Source organism: Eupeodes corollae, chromosome 3 (assembly GCF_945859685.1).
Source record: "Eupeodes corollae chromosome 3, idEupCoro1.1, whole genome shotgun sequence".
NCBI classification, from domain to species: Eukaryota; Metazoa; Arthropoda; class Insecta; order Diptera; family Syrphidae; genus Eupeodes; species Eupeodes corollae.
Genome location: NC_079149.1, coordinates 62,049,385 through 62,067,654, shown reverse-complemented (window position 1 = coordinate 62,067,654; position 18,270 = coordinate 62,049,385). Strand labels below are relative to the sequence as shown.

Genomic DNA, 18,270 nt, shown 5'->3' with positions numbered 1-18,270 from the left:
AAGCCAATAATATTTAAGGTATGTTCATTAAAGAAATTTCCGCTTCAGCAAACACTCATCAACTTTTTAGAAAAAAATTTAGCATTAATTGCACCCAATTATTTGCTGTTCGGTTTTCCCATATTGGAATAAAAAAAAAGTTACTTAAATCTGTTTATTGCACTCATTTAGTTGGTATTGTGTGTAGCCATATTTCCTATTTCTATTCCTTAAAGATGCTTTACACAAAGGAACTTATTTTTAAAACATGGTTCCCTCAAATTTGTATTCCGAAATCTAACTACAAACTCAATTCTAACTCTAACTCTAGTCTTGCAACTAACGGACTGCTTAAATGATAAAAATATTAATTTAATTGAGAAATCTGAAGTAGCTGAAGTTGGCAATGGAACTTCAAAAGTATGCTTCTTGTAGCATTGTCTGTACAAAAAAATACGCCTATTGTTTCGACTTGAACTTCTAACTTAGCCAAAAAAATGCTATAAGCTGCTCTAAGCAAACTACAGCTGAAGAAATGTTCTGTTTTGTTCTTTAACAAAGTATTGAGTTACACTTTTGTCCATTTCTAATTATACTTAACCAGTTACAGCTCATATTGCGTTCGCAAATAATTTAAATACACAAAAAAACATCACTTATAAATCATTAAATATGTGTTTGGTCAATCTTATTTCATTTAATATACATTTACAACATTTATTTGGATTGAAATTAAAAAGCTATACAAATTTTCCAATTTAAGACCATGTCAGCACTTCAGATTCTGTTCGGATTGTTTCGTTTTTGAACGAAGGCCAAAATGAATGACGTTGCTGAAATCCAAAGATGATACAAGGGAATATAAAATCAGCATACGTTTTTCTGATTATCATTAAAACTGAAACAAAATTGGTTGATTAAAGAAATTTATAACTAACTACTGATTTTCTTGAGCTAAAACATTTTATAATTTGTAACTAGAATAATGGTTTATTGAAGTTGATCACTTGTAAACAATCTGAGTAATTTTTTTAATTCCGATAACATGAACATTGAAAAGCTATCGACCTTATCGATGATTTACCATCACTAGGTATTAATTGTTGACAACTAAATTCCGAACCCAATCTCAATCCAACTCCAATCCAAACCTAACCCTCTAAACAACAAACTGAAACCAACCACGTTCAAACAAAACCTCCATGGACGATGGACCGTGCCGTGCCATGCCGCGTACGGTGCTCATCGAGCTCGAGCAAGTAGAATGAGAATCAGTTCAGTTCGTATTTCTTTTCGTAGTCTTGTGGGCAGTCGGGGTCTGCGCTGCGCAACTTATTTGTTTTTATATTTCTCTGCTCGTCAATAAAAGAAAAAGTTGTTCTGCAAACAAAAAAAGAAAACAAAATACTTGTCTTTTCAATTCTAAAACACAAACCCCGAATGAATACATCGCGGATTCGCCTCCCTTGAACGCAAGAAACAATTTATTTTTATCACGTTATATAGACTTTGGCTGAGCAAGTCCAAGTAGTGTGTTTGTTTTTAGTTTAGTGTAATCTTTGCACAAGTACCTCTAATAGTTGCAAATAGTGTCAAACAAGAATAACATAACATTTTGTTTTTATTGCTGTTGTAATTACAAGAAGAAAAAAGCTTCAATATGTCATTATTTCGTGTAACAACTTCTCGTCTGCTGTCCTCAATATCTTCATCGTCGTTTCATGCTAATATTTCCAATGTAAAACTAAACTCCTCAACTCCAAACAGAGGAGGATTTCTTGGTAGGTTATTCTTTGTCATTTGAAGCTCAAGCTCGAAGCTTATTTACTTTTTTCTTCATTAATTTTACAGGAGTTATTCGGAATCCAAATCAACGTTTTATGAGTGCAGTTGCTTTAGTGGGAGCAAGCCAGCAGTTGAATAACTCATTTAATCAGCAGAATAATTTACCAAATAAAGTTAAGCAGTACTCCGGATTGCAATCATATATGATTCAATCCTCAACAATGGCCCGGCTAATCCATAATGTAAGGTCTTTTTTTCTTTTTTTTGTCAATTGTTTTAGTATGTTTTCAAATATGTATCTAAAAGAGTGAGATAGAAAAAATCAATAGTCTCCGGCCCCGCAACACTTCTCATTTCTAGCATTTCTGGTGTTTTACTAAAACCAAAAGTGGTGGTGGAGCACCATAATATAAAAATACTATATTCATATTAGGCTACATAGATCGCATATTCAGGTTCTATAATGACAGAGGCGGTTAGTCTAGTAATCATGTGGTATGTGGTTATTTTTTGGAAGTATAATTTCACAGTGGCGTCTAAGAGAGTATTAAGAGGAATCTTATCATTTATCATTTGAACTTACTCCGAAATCTATGATATTCAAGAATGTAGTCAGATTCAAGTATTGATATGTGGGGGAACTGTTCTACGCAATCTATTACCTGAAAATCAGCCGTTGAGTATAACAAGCACTTTCCCAAACACAAGAACTACGAAGTATTAATATTGCCCAATAGTTTTAAAAATTTCTTTTTAAATTACTTAAAATGTATAATGATATGTGGAAAGCCCATATTATAAGAACAAAGTTTTTCGTCATGTATAATGATTGATAATCCCTACCAGAGTACCTTGTTAACAAACAAAATTATCTTTTATTTATTTTCAATTCAAGTAATTTATGATTTTCTGAGCTTTCAATTGAGTAGTCTTTTATTTATGGAAAACACCTGTGCAAAAGCAGACAAGTTCTTGATGTTAGAGGAAATAATTGCACTTAAAGGTTCTCAGGGTTTTATTTTTCTAATTTGGAAGAACTTACATTTTTTTAATTATTTTTGGAAGTAACCAACTAATTTTAAAATTAAAACATCTAAAATTTAAGGAAGGAAATTTGAGAGCCTTCAATGGTCTTACTAAGACTCCCTAAATACATTTTTTGTGTTTTTTTTTAATAATAGAGGAAGGTAGAGCTTATGAAGTTTTGACAGAATATAGATTTTGATACCTGGCGTTCCTATATTATTTTTTGGTAAAAATTTACTTAAAATTTCACCGATTTTTTAACTCCTCTTTAAAAATCGTCTTTGCTTCAAGTGGAAACTACTTTTTCTTCACATCATCAAATCTTTACCTTAAGGAACCTACATAGTTTAAGAACAACTTTTTAACGATTAAACATGTTTTGATTTAAACAACGTAGGAAACGAAGTTGCCTTTGGAAACCGGTTGAATACTTCTAATGTTCCTAATTTTTAACTCTTTAAAAATCGTCTTTGCTTTAAGTGGAACCACTTTTTTTTTAACATCATCAAATCTTTACCCAAGTCCACCTATTTTAAGAATAACTTTTTAGCGAAACGTAGGAAACGAAGTTGCCATTGGAAACCGGTTGAATACTTCATGTGAACCTTTTTTTATATTCAGCACTTAGTTGACAAAACATTTTAAAGCTCGAAGATCGTTTGTAACTTGTTTAATTTGTATCGACTGCAGCACAGGTTTTTGAAAGATGAATTTTGGGATTAAGATGACCCTAAATAGCCTGAAATAAAATATCAAAAATACAAAACTATATAAAGTTTTACTACGTTAGTGTCTTATTTGACTTATGCTCTTAAATTTACCGCATTATCATAAAATAGATAGCATTTGATAGTATCTTTAAAAAATTATTCAGTCTCCGGTTCGTTGAGTAAATTTTGTATGGCTCATTAATATTTTTTTTTGTTTTATTATTATCAAAGTCCAACTTTTAATTACCCTAGTCATCATCGATACTTCGTTAAGGGAAAAACTAAATAGTGCTGTTTGCTTAACTTTAACCAATGAATATCATTGGCCGATGTTATATGCTTTTATTATGAACCATGGCTGACCAATTATCAACCGATACATATTTCTTAATTACTTTCTGACCTTTGAAAATAAAAATTGTTTAACTATTATTTTTTTAATTTCTAAAGCAGTTTTTATTTAACTTTAAGAGCTTTAAAATAATAAACAATTTCTATTGATGATTGCTAATAAATTACTGAAATAAACTACAGTACCTTCTCGATTATCGCAACTAATCAAAACAAGGGTGGTTGCAATGACCGAGACTCAATTCGAGATGCAAAGTGAAAATCAGTAAATTAACACTTATTTAATTCAACATGAATAATAAGAAACAAAAATAAAATAAGTTAATTCATTTAAAGATATAAAAGGAGATACATAAATACATAATATGTTTACATTATTAATATTTTTGGAAAAATTGAACTTTTTTAAAGTTTAGATTTAAATTTTTTTTGAATGTTTACATTTTTTAAATCGCCGTTCAGTAAGGGCTGAATTCTGTTCTGTTCATGCATAAAAGACACAAAAAAAAACGTATAAAAAAGACATACCTGTGACCGGTTTAATTTTAGAGCCCGTTCACACCGAATCGTCGGTTTTGCCGTATCGTCGATTTTACCGTATAAGCCAGTGTCAATATAATTTAAATGGGTATATTCAGACGATACAGCATTTAACTGTATACGGTAAAATTACCGATTAGGTCGATTTTGTCATTCAGTTTTGTCTTGTCGTTTTTGGTCGTACGGTAAAAAAACCGATTCGGTTTATCGTGGCAATGTATTTATAGACAGACGATTCGATATTTTGACCGATAGTGCGTCATTTTTCGTTGACGATACTTGCGATACCAGTATATTACTATAAATGTATTCCAGTCCATCTTCATGCGTCTTGATGCACATACGATACGAATGCAACTGAAACCGAGTACTGTGTAGGGTTGAATAAAGGGTACGGCTAAATTACCGTACCGTCTGAACACTCAAACCGAAAGACACCGAATCGAGAAAATATCCGATACGGTAAAAATATCGAATCGTGTAAACGGCTCTTATTAGCTCAGGCACAAAAGTAGAATGGAAGATGGAACCATTGTTCAAAGATTGTTAATGTCATCCAAGCATTTTTATTTACCTTGCTTACAACGGGCATGTAGTCAACATTTTTAAATGGTCTTGGGATTACAGATTTACCGATGATGAATAGCTTAACTTTGTATATACCGGATGCGTTGGTGCAGGCCAGAAACGTGATTCTTTCTTTGCTAGTCTTTCGAACAGGAGCTGTCGGTTCCTTAAAAACTAATAGGGTTTTGTTGGACATAAGTCATTAGAATAACCCAGACTCATCGGAGTTATAAATTTGATGAAAATCAAAATCGAGCTCTCTGACTTTTTCCTTAAATTTAATCAAGAATGGATTTTCAAGTGGCGGTTTGTTCGAAAGTTTTTCTCCACAAATTTTCAACCTACGAATTCCGTGTCTTTTCTTAAGATTTGTAATCCAACCATTGCTCGCATTAAAATATCGTAGCATCTCTTTAATTTTTTCATGCAATGGGATGGCCTTTGTTTTTAGGACCTAGCTGAAAATTAACAGATTTTGCTTTCTCTGATTCAGCTTGTGTTTTTTCGAAACATAAGCGACTCACTGAGCAAAATTCATTAAAATTAATAAGAATATTTTGCATTGTAGATACATAATATGTAAATGTATATTCATGCAACTTTATCGTACCCATTACTCAAAAGTAGCGGTAAAATAACTGCCGACGCAAAATGTAACGCAACAGCCAAAAACGAAAATAGCAAAGAACCTGGTGCCTGGTTATGGAATTCGTGGTGAATGGTTTTGATATCGAGTTTACCATTTTTCAATTATTGCTTTCGCTTTCACGTTTTTCGTTTTGAATTTTGTTGTTTGTTGGCGAGTTCAAATCCGATAGCTTTTTTTTTGGCGGATTCGAAGGCGAAAGACTGTTAATAATTGTTTACTGTTCGATTTCGTGGATTCTTTCTGTGTTGTAATTATATACAAATGTGATATCTTTATTTTAATTTTAGAATTTATCCACTATCCACAAAAAAATATGAAATTTCGCATAAATAACCATAAATTTCACAAATTCAATCCAAACCAAACAAATTTATTTTGGAAAGCTGTCAAATCACTGGAATATAGGAAGAAAATTCAAACCAGAAGTGTCAAATCACTGGAATATAGGAAGAACTATTTTTGCTTCGATACGATCCGCCGCGAACATCATAATCAGGCCCCTGTGTAAATAAGGATATGCATATAAAAACCCGTGGCATGATGGTTAGTGCGTTGGACTGTCATGCGAGAGGTTTTGAAGGGTACTGCCTCTTGCGAGGAATTGACAAATTCTCCAAGAGTAATTCATTCGCAAATTCGCCGTTCGGATTCGGCATATAAACTGTAGGTCCCCTCCATCCCTGCAATTTCTCGCACACAGGAATGTTTGAGAGTTGTAAGTCAATAGGCCCTGGTTCTCTACGGACTGTTGCGCCACCTAATTTATTTATATAAAAACAAAAGTTGCACTTATCGAGTCAATTGTTTTTGATGAATTGCGATTACCGCGTCAATAATGATAAAAAATCAGCTGTTGCGTTAATCGAGAACGTACTGTATATGGTCTGTTTAGGTTCACTAAATTTCAGTAAAATTTTAATTTTAATACTGACATTTTTAAAAAGTATTGACAAAACAACTTTAGCTTTAAAAAAGATTGTTTCTTTTTGAAAAAATACTTGAACAAAGCTCAAACATGTTCAAAAATGTAAAACAAAGATTTCACCTGCCATATAAACAAAATAAATGCTTTTTTGAGACAAAAAAAAGATGAAAGATGTACATTATCATCCCGAAACAAATGTTATCGCAACACTTAATTCTTGTCTTGAAAGATCTTCAATTTATAATCCTCTTCTAATCGATAAAGGCTAACTTTATAAGCTATAAGTGGATGGTTCATTCCCTAGTATATTTGTTAATTGTTTAAAGCAGCAACAATAATTTAATATAGTTGTATGTAAGATGAAAAAATTGTTATTTTCTATTTTCTTTTATCTCAAGAGCTTATTGTACGACTAATGCAATAATCATGTCAGTATATTTGAATTTTTTTTCCAAAAGTAAACATTTGTTTGTCATAAGTTTTTTGTCCTGACCCACTGTGTTCTGAGTATACCTGTAGAAAGTTTTGACTTTTAACCTTTTTGTATTGCTGCATTTCTACACACGTGGTTGCTATTATATTTATTTATTTATTAATAAAGTTTCGATTTTTAAAAATTAATGATAATGCTATAATTTCAAGAAATAGAAAATCATATCTCAAAGAATATTGTGACTGTTTTGGCTTTTTTGTAATTTAAGTTCTAAATGTATGCTTAAAAATGTAAAATGTAAGCCAAAAAAAAAAACGTTCAAAGTACATAATTATTATGTATGTGTGTATTTAGATTTGATTGAATTTGTATTTTGGCGCTATTTGTTGGATGCCGCCATTCGGCCAACGGGTCGTGTATCTTTTGAATTTCTTGGCAAGTCTGTACACTATGAAAGCATTCACTTTTGTGGACTTTGAACTACCATGTGCGTGATCTTCGTTTGTAATTGTCTGGTTCTGATCGTTTCTTTTTCGTATTCATGTTTCTTAAATTAATTTCTTTTGTTTTTTGTTGTTGATTTTTGTTCGTTTGTTCTTTTTTAAGATAAAAGAAGTTATAAAGTATACAGTTGCGTATACATATGACTATGAGTATTTTGTGGTCGCTCTCAGGCTCTCAGCCATCATAACTGCTAACTCAATTTAATAAAGAATTAATGAAACAATGTTTTATTTCATAGATTGCAGGTATATTGGAATTTAATTTAGGCTTATAAAAAACAAGTTAATATGGAATTTGTACTAAATATTTTGTTTCTTTAAATTTTGTCTTGAACGTAAGATTTTGTTTTTTTTTTTTTTTTTAAAAGAGAGCAAGCATTATCAAAAAAGATGTCTTCATATTTATAAATAAAATTGCGGAATTTAAGTTTTTTGACTGATTTTATTCAGTTATGAAAAAAAAGTAATTTAAATCAGTATAAAATGTAGTTTACTTTTGTCTTAACGCTTTCCGGGGCACTACTAAAAAAAATTAAGTACATTTTTTGTAAAGATAACTTTATTTAGGTCCTGTTATTATAAATATTATGAAAAAAAAAAAACAAATATACGTCGCAGGATTCACTGTAAGGACTTGGTACAACATTTATACCACTGGACATTAAATATATTCTTACGCGTCCACATATGGCTTATTTTTTTCTTTTGAACACAGCTTTTTTTTCGGTTGTAAATCTGTACGATGGCAAAGATTAGTTGTAAGATCCTGTTTGAAATCTTTTAGAGGTAAACTGTATTCTGTATATCTTGCCAAGATATAAGCATTGACCACAGAAACATCCAGAAAGTGAAAAAAAATCTATGCCACCATTCCTACTTTTCCGATCAACCTCATAATATTTTTTTCAGTCGGTTAAGTTTGTTCACGATATTTATGTGCGTACCACCTCAGAATTTCAATTTCTCGTTTTGTCGTCTTTGAACTTTCACGCGTGATTTCGGATCTTGAAAATTTGACAGAACGGTGACGGCCCTTTTATCCATCCATTTCATATAAGATAAGCCGTTGTCAATAACTTGTCAATAACTTGCCAATCACGTTCCCCCTCTTCAATTGCTTATCACTTTTGATATTTGTTGGTAAAAATTTACGATTTTGACGCACTGTTCCAAAAAATCCAAAAATGGTTAAACTTTGTAAAACTTATTGACCTGGATATCCTGTTTTAGGCATAAGCGACGAATCGTTCAAGTGCAAGTTTCCCAAAAGCCAATCAAACTTTCTCACTGGCATAACATTAGCAATGAATGATGAGTTGAGGATGAGTGGACCAATAATCTCTATAGCTTCCTTGAGGCTCGATACCCATTAGAAAATTGATTCCAATAAAAGCTTTTATTTTAGACTCATTTGTTGAAGTAAATGGTTTGCCCGATTTCCAGCAAAAAGATTGGTTTGAAAAACAATGTGATCAATAATTTCTTTTGTAATTATATTACTAAATATTGAGAAAGCATCATGGTTTTCTAAACTTTCGATTTCATCGGCTGGGCCATGTTTGTTGCCTTAATATTCACATGCTGGTTGCATTGTATGCTTTTTGCTTCAATTTGGTGGAACAAATGGCACTGGTAAATTTTTTCTCAGCTCACTAAGAAGAATTTCACTACCAAAATCATCAAGTGACTAGCAACATTTTGACCACTTTTATGATCTTCAAGAGCTTCGACATTTTCAATACTTTCGTCGTCGATTACTATGTCAAACATGTCATGTTGAAGACCACTGTCTTCGTTTACAAAAACGTCTTCAATGATAGATTCGTCGTCAGATGGTATCTCTGCCAAAGGTTCTTTTAGGTTTTTACGAACCATATTTCTGAAACTTCGTTTCTATATATGCGCAGTGGTATAATTTTAGCAACCATTACTTTGAACCTTAACAGATAATAGGGATTTGAGTTTTTATGGCAAAAAATGTTTTAATCGAACAGATATACATAGTTGAAAAATAAATAACTGTTTAACAAAATTAGATCACAATCAAAGTAAAATCAAGAAATTGTAAAAACCGTTTTGACATTTCGATAAAGTGGACACAAACTACTCAATTATTTCATATATTTATCCCTCTCACACTCAAAACATATTTTTTTTCTTGTAGACTTTGGACAGGTTCAGGCGACATAAGGGACTTAAAAGTGAGGCAAGTTTCTAGCATCTGATTGGCCAGCTGCCAAAAAATTACCTTCCAATCAAGAAAAGTTAGTCAAGAAAAATTTACCTTACTACCAAGTCAAGTCAACTTATGTCAGAATGACAATCGATCATGTTTTTTTTAATTAACTAAAAGTTGAACTTTATTCCTCAACGATTTATTTATTTTTCGCACAATTTCATTTAATATTTTTTTGTAAAAGGGTTTCTCGTCAAATTGGAAAAGAAATAAGTAATATTTCTTTACAATAGGAAATGCAAATTGGGATGAACTTGTAGTTTGCTTCAGGACTGTTTTGTAGACAATAATGGTTTTGGTCGTTTTTGTACGGTAAACTGAAGGTAGAAGTTATGGAAGACAAGTTTTGAGGTTGAAGTTTATGACACTTAAAAACCTAACTAATTGGATATGGTTGATCAGCTTAACTCGTCGAACCAATTGGAGCTCCAAATGAAGCGTAGGAGACAAATAATGTCAGAATTTTTTAGAAGGCTGGTATCGTTGAAGTAGTAGCCTCCAAGGTGGATTCTACGTCTTTGTGATAAGGCAGGACATGTGCACAGAAGATGAGAGATTGTCTCCTCGTCCATGCAACTCCTACAAAAATCAATTGCAGGGGCTCCAAGTCGAATAGCATGCCTTCCTATCAAGCAGTGCCTTAGGTGGTGCTTAAATTCAATCTTGCAATACAAATAATTCCACCACGTTCACTTAACCGTAGCGTTTTTGTTGATTATGGTAACTTTTTTTACATTTTGTAATGCATATTATATGAACATATTTTAAATTGACAAAAAAAGTTCATGACGATATTTAAATTAAAAAAAAAAAAATCACTATTGTTGTAAATTCCTTTGTTACGATTGAAGTGAGTGTAGGGATTCATAACTGACGACGCAAAATCACGTTTGCGAAATGCTATTTAAATCATGACTCTGAATCACGCAAAATGTCTTTTGAGTATCCCATTATTTTTCCTTGCACTTGCCTTTTATTACTACTGTTAAATAAATAAATAATGTAATGATAAGAAATCGAAATAAAAACAAATTACATTTAAAGCCCTGTTGCAACTAGCTACAGTACAGGACAAAATAAAGTACACAAAGTTTGAATTTTCATGATTATGCTATTTTCGCATAAAATGTAGTAGGTAAAAAGGTGTAGGAACAATTTTTTAAAATTTTTCTTCATTTTTCAACCGCTTTAAATACCTTACCATTAAACTTAAGTGGAAGGAAAGTAATTCTTTCATCAAAGACTCATTTTATTCTAGGCAAAAAAAGTAAGCACTTCAATTTTGTTATAATTTCAACATTAACAACAATTCAATTGCAATAAAAAGAACCTTATAAATGTGCCGTTATGTTGACAAACATGTTGGCACAGTTTTGGGACATTATCAACATTGTGTAAGAGCGTGAGTGAAATAAATCGAAAAGCCGAATATTTCATTCAAGTTAGAAATGTTGTTGTTTTAGACAAAAAAAGGTATTTCTAATAGGGAAATTGCTAAAAAATTTAAATACTCGGTTCGGTAAATGATAAACTTGGTCGCGGTAGAAAGAGAAATACAAGTTCCTACGATGATCGCAAAATTATACGCGAAATACAAAAAATCCAATGATTTCGACTCGTTTTATTCAAGAAAAGACTGGAGTAAATGTTTCGCAAAAAAATTCCTGCGAATTTTAAACATTGCCTCAAAAATTCAAACATACATTCTGGATAACTTACTTCTTCTTAACAAACTTAAAGTTGACAAGTTATCAATCATACAGTTGCACATTGCTACACATGCACCTTTCTTATTGTTTGCAACTATTTTTCTTGCTCAGAAAATAAAATATGGGGTAAACTGATGTTTTTGTGTTTTATTGAGTGTTAACTGTTAAAAATACAAACAAAAAAATCTCGAATTTTTATTTTTTCGAGATTTTTTTCTAGATAGAGTCTTTCGAGATATTTGTTAATTCTGGATTTTTGTGGATTCAAGATTTTTGCGTTCTAGATAATTTTTTTTTTATTTTCGAGATTTTCGGCATTCGAGATTTTTGGCATTCTAGATTTCGTCATGATCCCGTTTAAAAGAATCAGGCCTCAAAAATAGTTTTGCTCAACGACGCCCTTTAATTCAAAATCCGAACAAAGTTAAACGATTAGAGTTTGCAAAAAAACATCAGTAAGCCGATTTCGTTTTGGAAGAAGGTTATTTGGAGTGACGACAGCAAATTTGATCTTTTTGGGCATAAGCAGCGCTCACGTGTTTGGTGTAAGCCCGGCGAAAAGCTTAACGACAAAATTTTCAAAAAAAAGTTGAGCATGGAGGAGGGAGCATTATGGTCTGGGGGTGTTTTGCATGGTCAGGAATGGGAAAATTTGTGCGAATCGAGACAACAATGTCAGCAGATGTCTGCATTGATATAATCAATGAAAATCTGGAGAAATCGTTGCTGGTGGTGGGTCTGCAAGATGACTTTGTCTTTCAACAAGACAACGGCCCTTAGCATCAAATGGGGTGGCGCAACAGGGCCTAGTGACTTACAACTCTCAACCATTTCTGTGTGCGAGTACTGTTGTCAGCAATGGAAGGGACCTACAATTTAATGCCGAATCCGAACGGCTAGTTTGAGAAAGCACTTTTTCATGACAAGAATTACTCTTGAAGGATTTGTCAATTCCTCGCAAGAGGCAGTATCCGCGAAAATTAATTTTTTTTTAAATTAAGCCTGCAGGCGTCGCGCACCAAAATGTTACACCAGTCGTCGCGTGAATTACATATGTAATCCATTTTAAAATTAGAATAAAACCAAAATGTTTTAATTTTTTTAAATTCATTTTGGCTTTAAAATGTAATTACATGTTATATTAAGTAAAGTTAACTAACTGTTCTAATCATTTAACTGTAAGGACTAAAAGAGACGAAAAATCCCCACCACTAGTTTCTTAGGAGTGGATTACAATAGTAATCTGCGCGACGACTGAAGGGTTAAGGTGGCACAGGCAGGGATTGAACCCTAGACCTCTTGCATGACAGTCCAACGCACTAACCATCATGCCACGGGTACTACCGGAACTTAGCATACGGCTAGGAAAACACAGGATTTCTTTCGTTTTTCCAAGATCAAACTACTCGATTGGCCGGTCTAATCACCAGATTTGAATCCAATCGAAAATTTGTGGTCTATTTTTGACTCCAACTTCGAAAAAGGTTAGGTTACGAATCGTGACAACTTATTTGACACCATACATACGTCCTGGGAAAATATTGATCCCCAACATTTGAATAATCTCGTGGAAAGTATGCCAAGGTGTCTACAAGCTATTAGCGATGCTTAAGGAGAGCATACGAAGTACTAAATAAGTTTAATTCCAATTTTTTATTGATTGCGTACTTTATTTTGTCCTCTACAAAAAAAATAAATTTTGATTGATTTAAATATTTCTGTATCAATTTTGATTTTTTTAACAAGTATTCAATTGGAAAACATGAAATAAAAACATTAATTTTCGATATTTTGTTTTTTTATTATTAGCTTATTAATTTGTCATCCATTATAGCACCAACATAAAAATTACATGGGTGCGTACATTATTTTGTCCTGTACTGTATATGTAAGATAGATAAAGATATTTATAAATTGAAACTTTGTAAATTTGTTATTAGGAAATCGATAAGTTTTGAAAACATCGCGTCGTTAAGGATTGTTTGAAAACGAAACAAAAACAATAAATAATTTTCGTCTAGTGAAAAGTGAAACGATGAGAATTGGGGCATTCTTCTCATCGAAGCTTTTCTAGAATCGAGTCGTTGTTACGAAAATACGACCTAGACATTTTCAACAGCCCTTTTGAGTGGATATTATTATAAAGGCCCTTTCATGTATGTACGTACATATCTTGAAAATAATTAATTAAATAAAAAAGTAAATAAGACATTCTTAGATTAGAACTTATAAGAATTTAACCATTGATTGAACTGATTCATAGTTTTATATCCCAATAGTATAAAAACAAACAAATAAGAAAGATATATATATTTACTATTTACTGTTTAGTTTTATTTCCAAAATTTGATCTGATTTATTGCTCTTATCACACAGATGTGTCTGGCTTGGGTGGTACTCGTATCATAATTAAAGTCAAGTTAAAACCTACCTACAACGTAGCTACCCAAACAGCGCGGCGATAAGATAACGAGGAAAAAGAAGCTATACAAATTGAATATTGTGTACAATCATCACCCTAGGCCAATAGACAGACACATCACATTGATGTAGACTCTAAGTAACGAGCTTTTCTTATCTGCTTATTTTTTAATTGCAGATAACCCCCAATTGGCATTACATTAATTTTCTTATTTAAGTACAATGAGCAATTTATCCAGCAATCAATTCCTTTCGTTGCACTATGGGTAAGAACTCTCTAAAGTGTGGAAATTTTACCTTTTTGGAGATTGGTAAGCCTTGTTGGTTAAATTTTTTGTTAATCAAACATTCAGGTTAAAGTTGATTGATTCTGAATTATTCCTATTATTATGGATAAGTTTTCATCGTTTGTCATTTGTCTTTTTGTTTAGTTCCAAAGCGTATGTTTTGCCTGAGCCCATTTGTTGAGTTTTCAAATATGATTCCTCTTTTTAGTTTTTAATTAGATCTAGATAGATAAATAAATAAGCAAGAAAAGACAGTTACAAGAGCTTTTTTAGGACTGACTTGCGAGCATTTACCTGCTTAGGGTATAAAAACAACTTTTACTTCTCTCCATGCCGAGGGAACATAGACCAGGTAAAGACAGCTTGTAAAAATTACCTCGAGGATTGGTGCAATTATGTTAGAAGTCTCGGCTGGTATTATTCCAACTGGTCCTGCAGATTAAAATGGTTTTGAAGCTGTTGAGAGCCCATTGTAGTTTGTCCCTTGTGATCAGACCTTGTGGGTATGTTGTATTGGAACTTGAACGTATATAACTGTTACCAGTTTCGGTAAAAGAACTACCAGGAAAATGAGTATCCAGTAGTAAGTTCAGCGATTCATTACTTGAATTTGTCCAGGAACCGTCTGCATTTTTCAAGCAGCTTGGTATCACTAGACTAGTTGAAAGAATTTAACCTAGAGGCTTCACAAAGGGATTCTTTGTAAGAGTCCCAGTGAGAGGCCAGTCTTGCAGCTTTGGCTGCGTTCAAAAGTTTGCTGCATTCTTTCCCGAGCGATTCAAGCTCTGAAGCCCACCATTGTGGTTTCCTCTTTCCTCTTATGTGTATAAGTGGACAAGCAGTTTCCAGCGATCTGTTCATAGCTGAGGTGAGGTCATTGACTTTTTTGTCAAGTTCATTAGCATTTGAGGAAGGGCTAGATAGTCCGGGTTTTAGTAAACCTTGTAACGAGTTCTTGTATGAAGCCCAGTCAGTTTTCCGATAATTTCGAAAACTCAATGGATTTGGGTTTTCATTTCAATTGTATACTATTAAGATTAATTATTATCCTCTGAAACGCTCATTAAAAATTCTCCTCTTATAATTTAGGATCAGTTTGCAGTACATATAAAGTTTTTTCCCTATACACAAAAAAGGCTTACTAGACTCTTCTTATACTAGTTGTAAGCCTTAAGAAATGGATCGAACAGAACAATATTTTATCTAATCTACAGTCTGGTTTCAGAAAAAACTTCAACGATCGATCACGATTTTACTCTATAGTCAAAGCGTTTCAAGCACGTAACAAAAAGGTCAGGGTGACGTTGCTGGGAGTTCATCCTTCTGATAAGCTCGTTTTGGTGGTTGTTTAATCCTCCTGTGATCTTCCTGGCTGTTTCGAACAGATACTTGTACAAGGTGATTATTTTGGCTTCGTCGTAGACTCTTTTGTTGCTAAAGTGTCTCAGCTTCTGGTAGTTGAAGGAAAGTCCAGTGCATCTCCGTAGGATTTTCCTTTCACAGGCGAGAAGTTCTTTCATGGCTGTCTTTGAGATTGTGAACCACACCGGAACCTGTAGGCGATGATGGGACATAGCAATTGCAATTGCTTGTAAATTAGCAATTTGGTTTGCTCTCCGAGTCCCGTTCTTCTTTTGGGGAGCGGGTTAAAGCGGTACAGTGCCAAATTGGCCTTTCTTAAGACAGCTCTAAAGTGGGGGTTGAATTTTAACAACTCGTTGAAGTGAATACCCATCTGGGAGTGAGATAGAAATGCTCCTGCACCTTATCGCCGATCGATCTCTACCGTTGCTGGACCTTCGGAAACAGACTAGTTCCGATTTCGTGGTGTTGATTTTTATTCTCTATTTCTTATAGAAGTGAAACAGTCTGCTAAGATGGGACTCTATCTTCCTGGCTGCGATTCATCGGCGAAAAGAAGTATCTCACAGTCGCTGGATGCGGGTTGGTCGCTGGTCAGTAAGCTGAAAAGGAACGGTCCAATTTTAGAGCCTTGAGCTACTCCTGCTCTTATGAAAATGAAGATTTGCATTTTCCCAACTGGACAAAGAAGTTCCTAGAAAAAAGAAATGAAAACAACATTTTAATTAGAGCGGATGGAAAACCAAGTAGGTGCGGCTGCAGTTGTTGTAGAATTTTACTGACATTGTTGAGGAGGGAGACGGGTCTGTAATTGTTGATTTGACTCTTTTCTTTGGGGTTGCCATAATTTTGGTCATTATCCATTGTTGTGGGAAGTAGGAGTTGTTGAGGCAGTTATTGAACAGTCTCTTCAGCATGAAGACTCCATCGGGTCCCGCGGACTTCTTAGGTTTTAGGATGCTGATTATTTCGCTGAAATCTTCCTTTGTGCACAAATTTTCGTATTCGATGGGGTCCTCGGCTGGGTTGGTTTGGCTGAATGTCACTTCTTCATTGTTTGGTTGACCAGCTCTTTAAACTAACCTCTTAATTTCCATTATTTATTCAGGATGGTCTCAGGGATACTGATGATCAATCGGTTATCTTCATATTGTAAAAGATGGGGATTTTCTATCAACCCAACAAAATCCAAAATAATGGTATTCGCCCGTACACAAAGCGCTTGTAATGGAAGAAGCTGGAAATATAATGGTACGCAACTGGAGGTAGCAAAAGAGAAGAAATTTAATCCAACATCAAATATTAATAAGATAATATTTCAAGGATTCACTGAGTTATGAAGATATATCCCTAATCTTTAAAGCAAGATGTGTAGTTCTCAACTTAAATGGAAGTCCTTATAATGGTGGTTTTAACCAATTCTGTAGTGCAACTTAAGATCAAAAAAAGATTGTCTATATTTCATTGGTATCTGTCCAATATTCAAAACTCAAAGACGCTACTTTTCGTGAAAAATATTCTTACCCTACAAAAGATTATAAATTTCCTTAACGAGAATGATTGGAGAATATTAAGTACATTTCTGAAAGATATTTACAAGTATAGATTTTTATTATTAACAGAATTCTATTAAATTTAAAAACATTTGTATGTACATAAATTTAAATATTCTTAATTTTTTTGACATATTGTCTGACGGCACAGCCATAGCATTTAAATTCAAAATATTGTATAAAATTCTTGTAAATAAATGAATTACTTACTTATTATAAAGCTTTTTAACGTCGACTTCATTCAACAATGATGCAATTTCATTTTCGTTCAAAAAACCCGTTCCAAGAACATTTTTTTCTGATGTCTTTAAGAATTAGACATTTACCCATGAAGCGAAATTTTCTCTCACTTGTCGATTACATAAGGAGCATATTATTGGTAAATCCTTTCTATGTGGAATAAATTTAAAAGGTACGAGTTCACCACGCAGCTTTACCATGATCGAAATCTCCTCTACGCTATATTCATCTCCACTTTTGCAATTAGGTGGTACAATGACTTACACTGCCTAGCAAGTTTCATCGATTCTATCCTGACCTCTCTCAAGTAGTTTGAATCGCCACTATTTTCGGTAACCAGTAACTATCCATATTTATCTGCGTGGCAGTCAGAAGACTCTTCTAACATAGAAGCGTAACAATTTGTCCACATCTTCATCTTACTTCCCTCATCATACTTGAGCTGCATATAACAAGATTGATTCTGTTACTTCCTGGTGTGAGCGATAGTTTTGTTTAAGAAACACCAATTTCAAGATCCGCTGATGGCAACTTTTGCACTTGTAAGCTTTTCTCTCAGATGCCTTTCCATATTTAAATTGTTTATGAAGTTCACTCCAAGGTATTTGAACACTTTGACAATCTCTATACTCTCATTAATGTAATTCCCTTCTCCATAACGGCAGTTTCTACCCCTTCCGTTCTTGAAAATAATGATCTTCGACTTTTCCATGTTTATTATTAGGTTCCATATTTTGCAGTATTTAAAAATCCGTAGAACCACAATATCTTTGGCAAACAACAGTGCTTTAATTAATTTTCCAGCGTGTTCGATACCAGCAGGAAAGAAATCGACTAAGTCTTCAATAAGGAGCGAATTGGCTTGGATCATGGTACAACGTTGTCTGACGCCCGATTTCGTTCTTAACCATTCCGACCTTTTTGTACCATTCCAAACTGCTACATTAGTATCCATATATAGACTTTGCATGACTCTTCCAATTCCCATACCAAG

At 33.3% G+C, this 18,270-nt stretch overlaps 1 protein-coding gene across 1 annotated transcript in view; it reads left to right on the top strand.

The window, feature by feature from the left end:
* Positions 1–1,249: 1,249 nt before the first annotated feature.
* The window catches only part of LOC129951408 (uncharacterized), a 34,214-nt gene continuing 17,193 nt past the window's right edge, over positions 1,250–18,270 (top strand). Inside the window, exons 1-2 of the mRNA XM_056063533.1 lie at positions 1,250–1,760; positions 1,831–2,006. Coding sequence (XP_055919508.1) covers positions 1,640–1,760; positions 1,831–2,006 — 297 coding nt within the window. The 5' untranslated portion in view covers positions 1,250–1,639. The remainder of the gene's footprint in view (positions 1,761–1,830; positions 2,007–18,270) is intronic.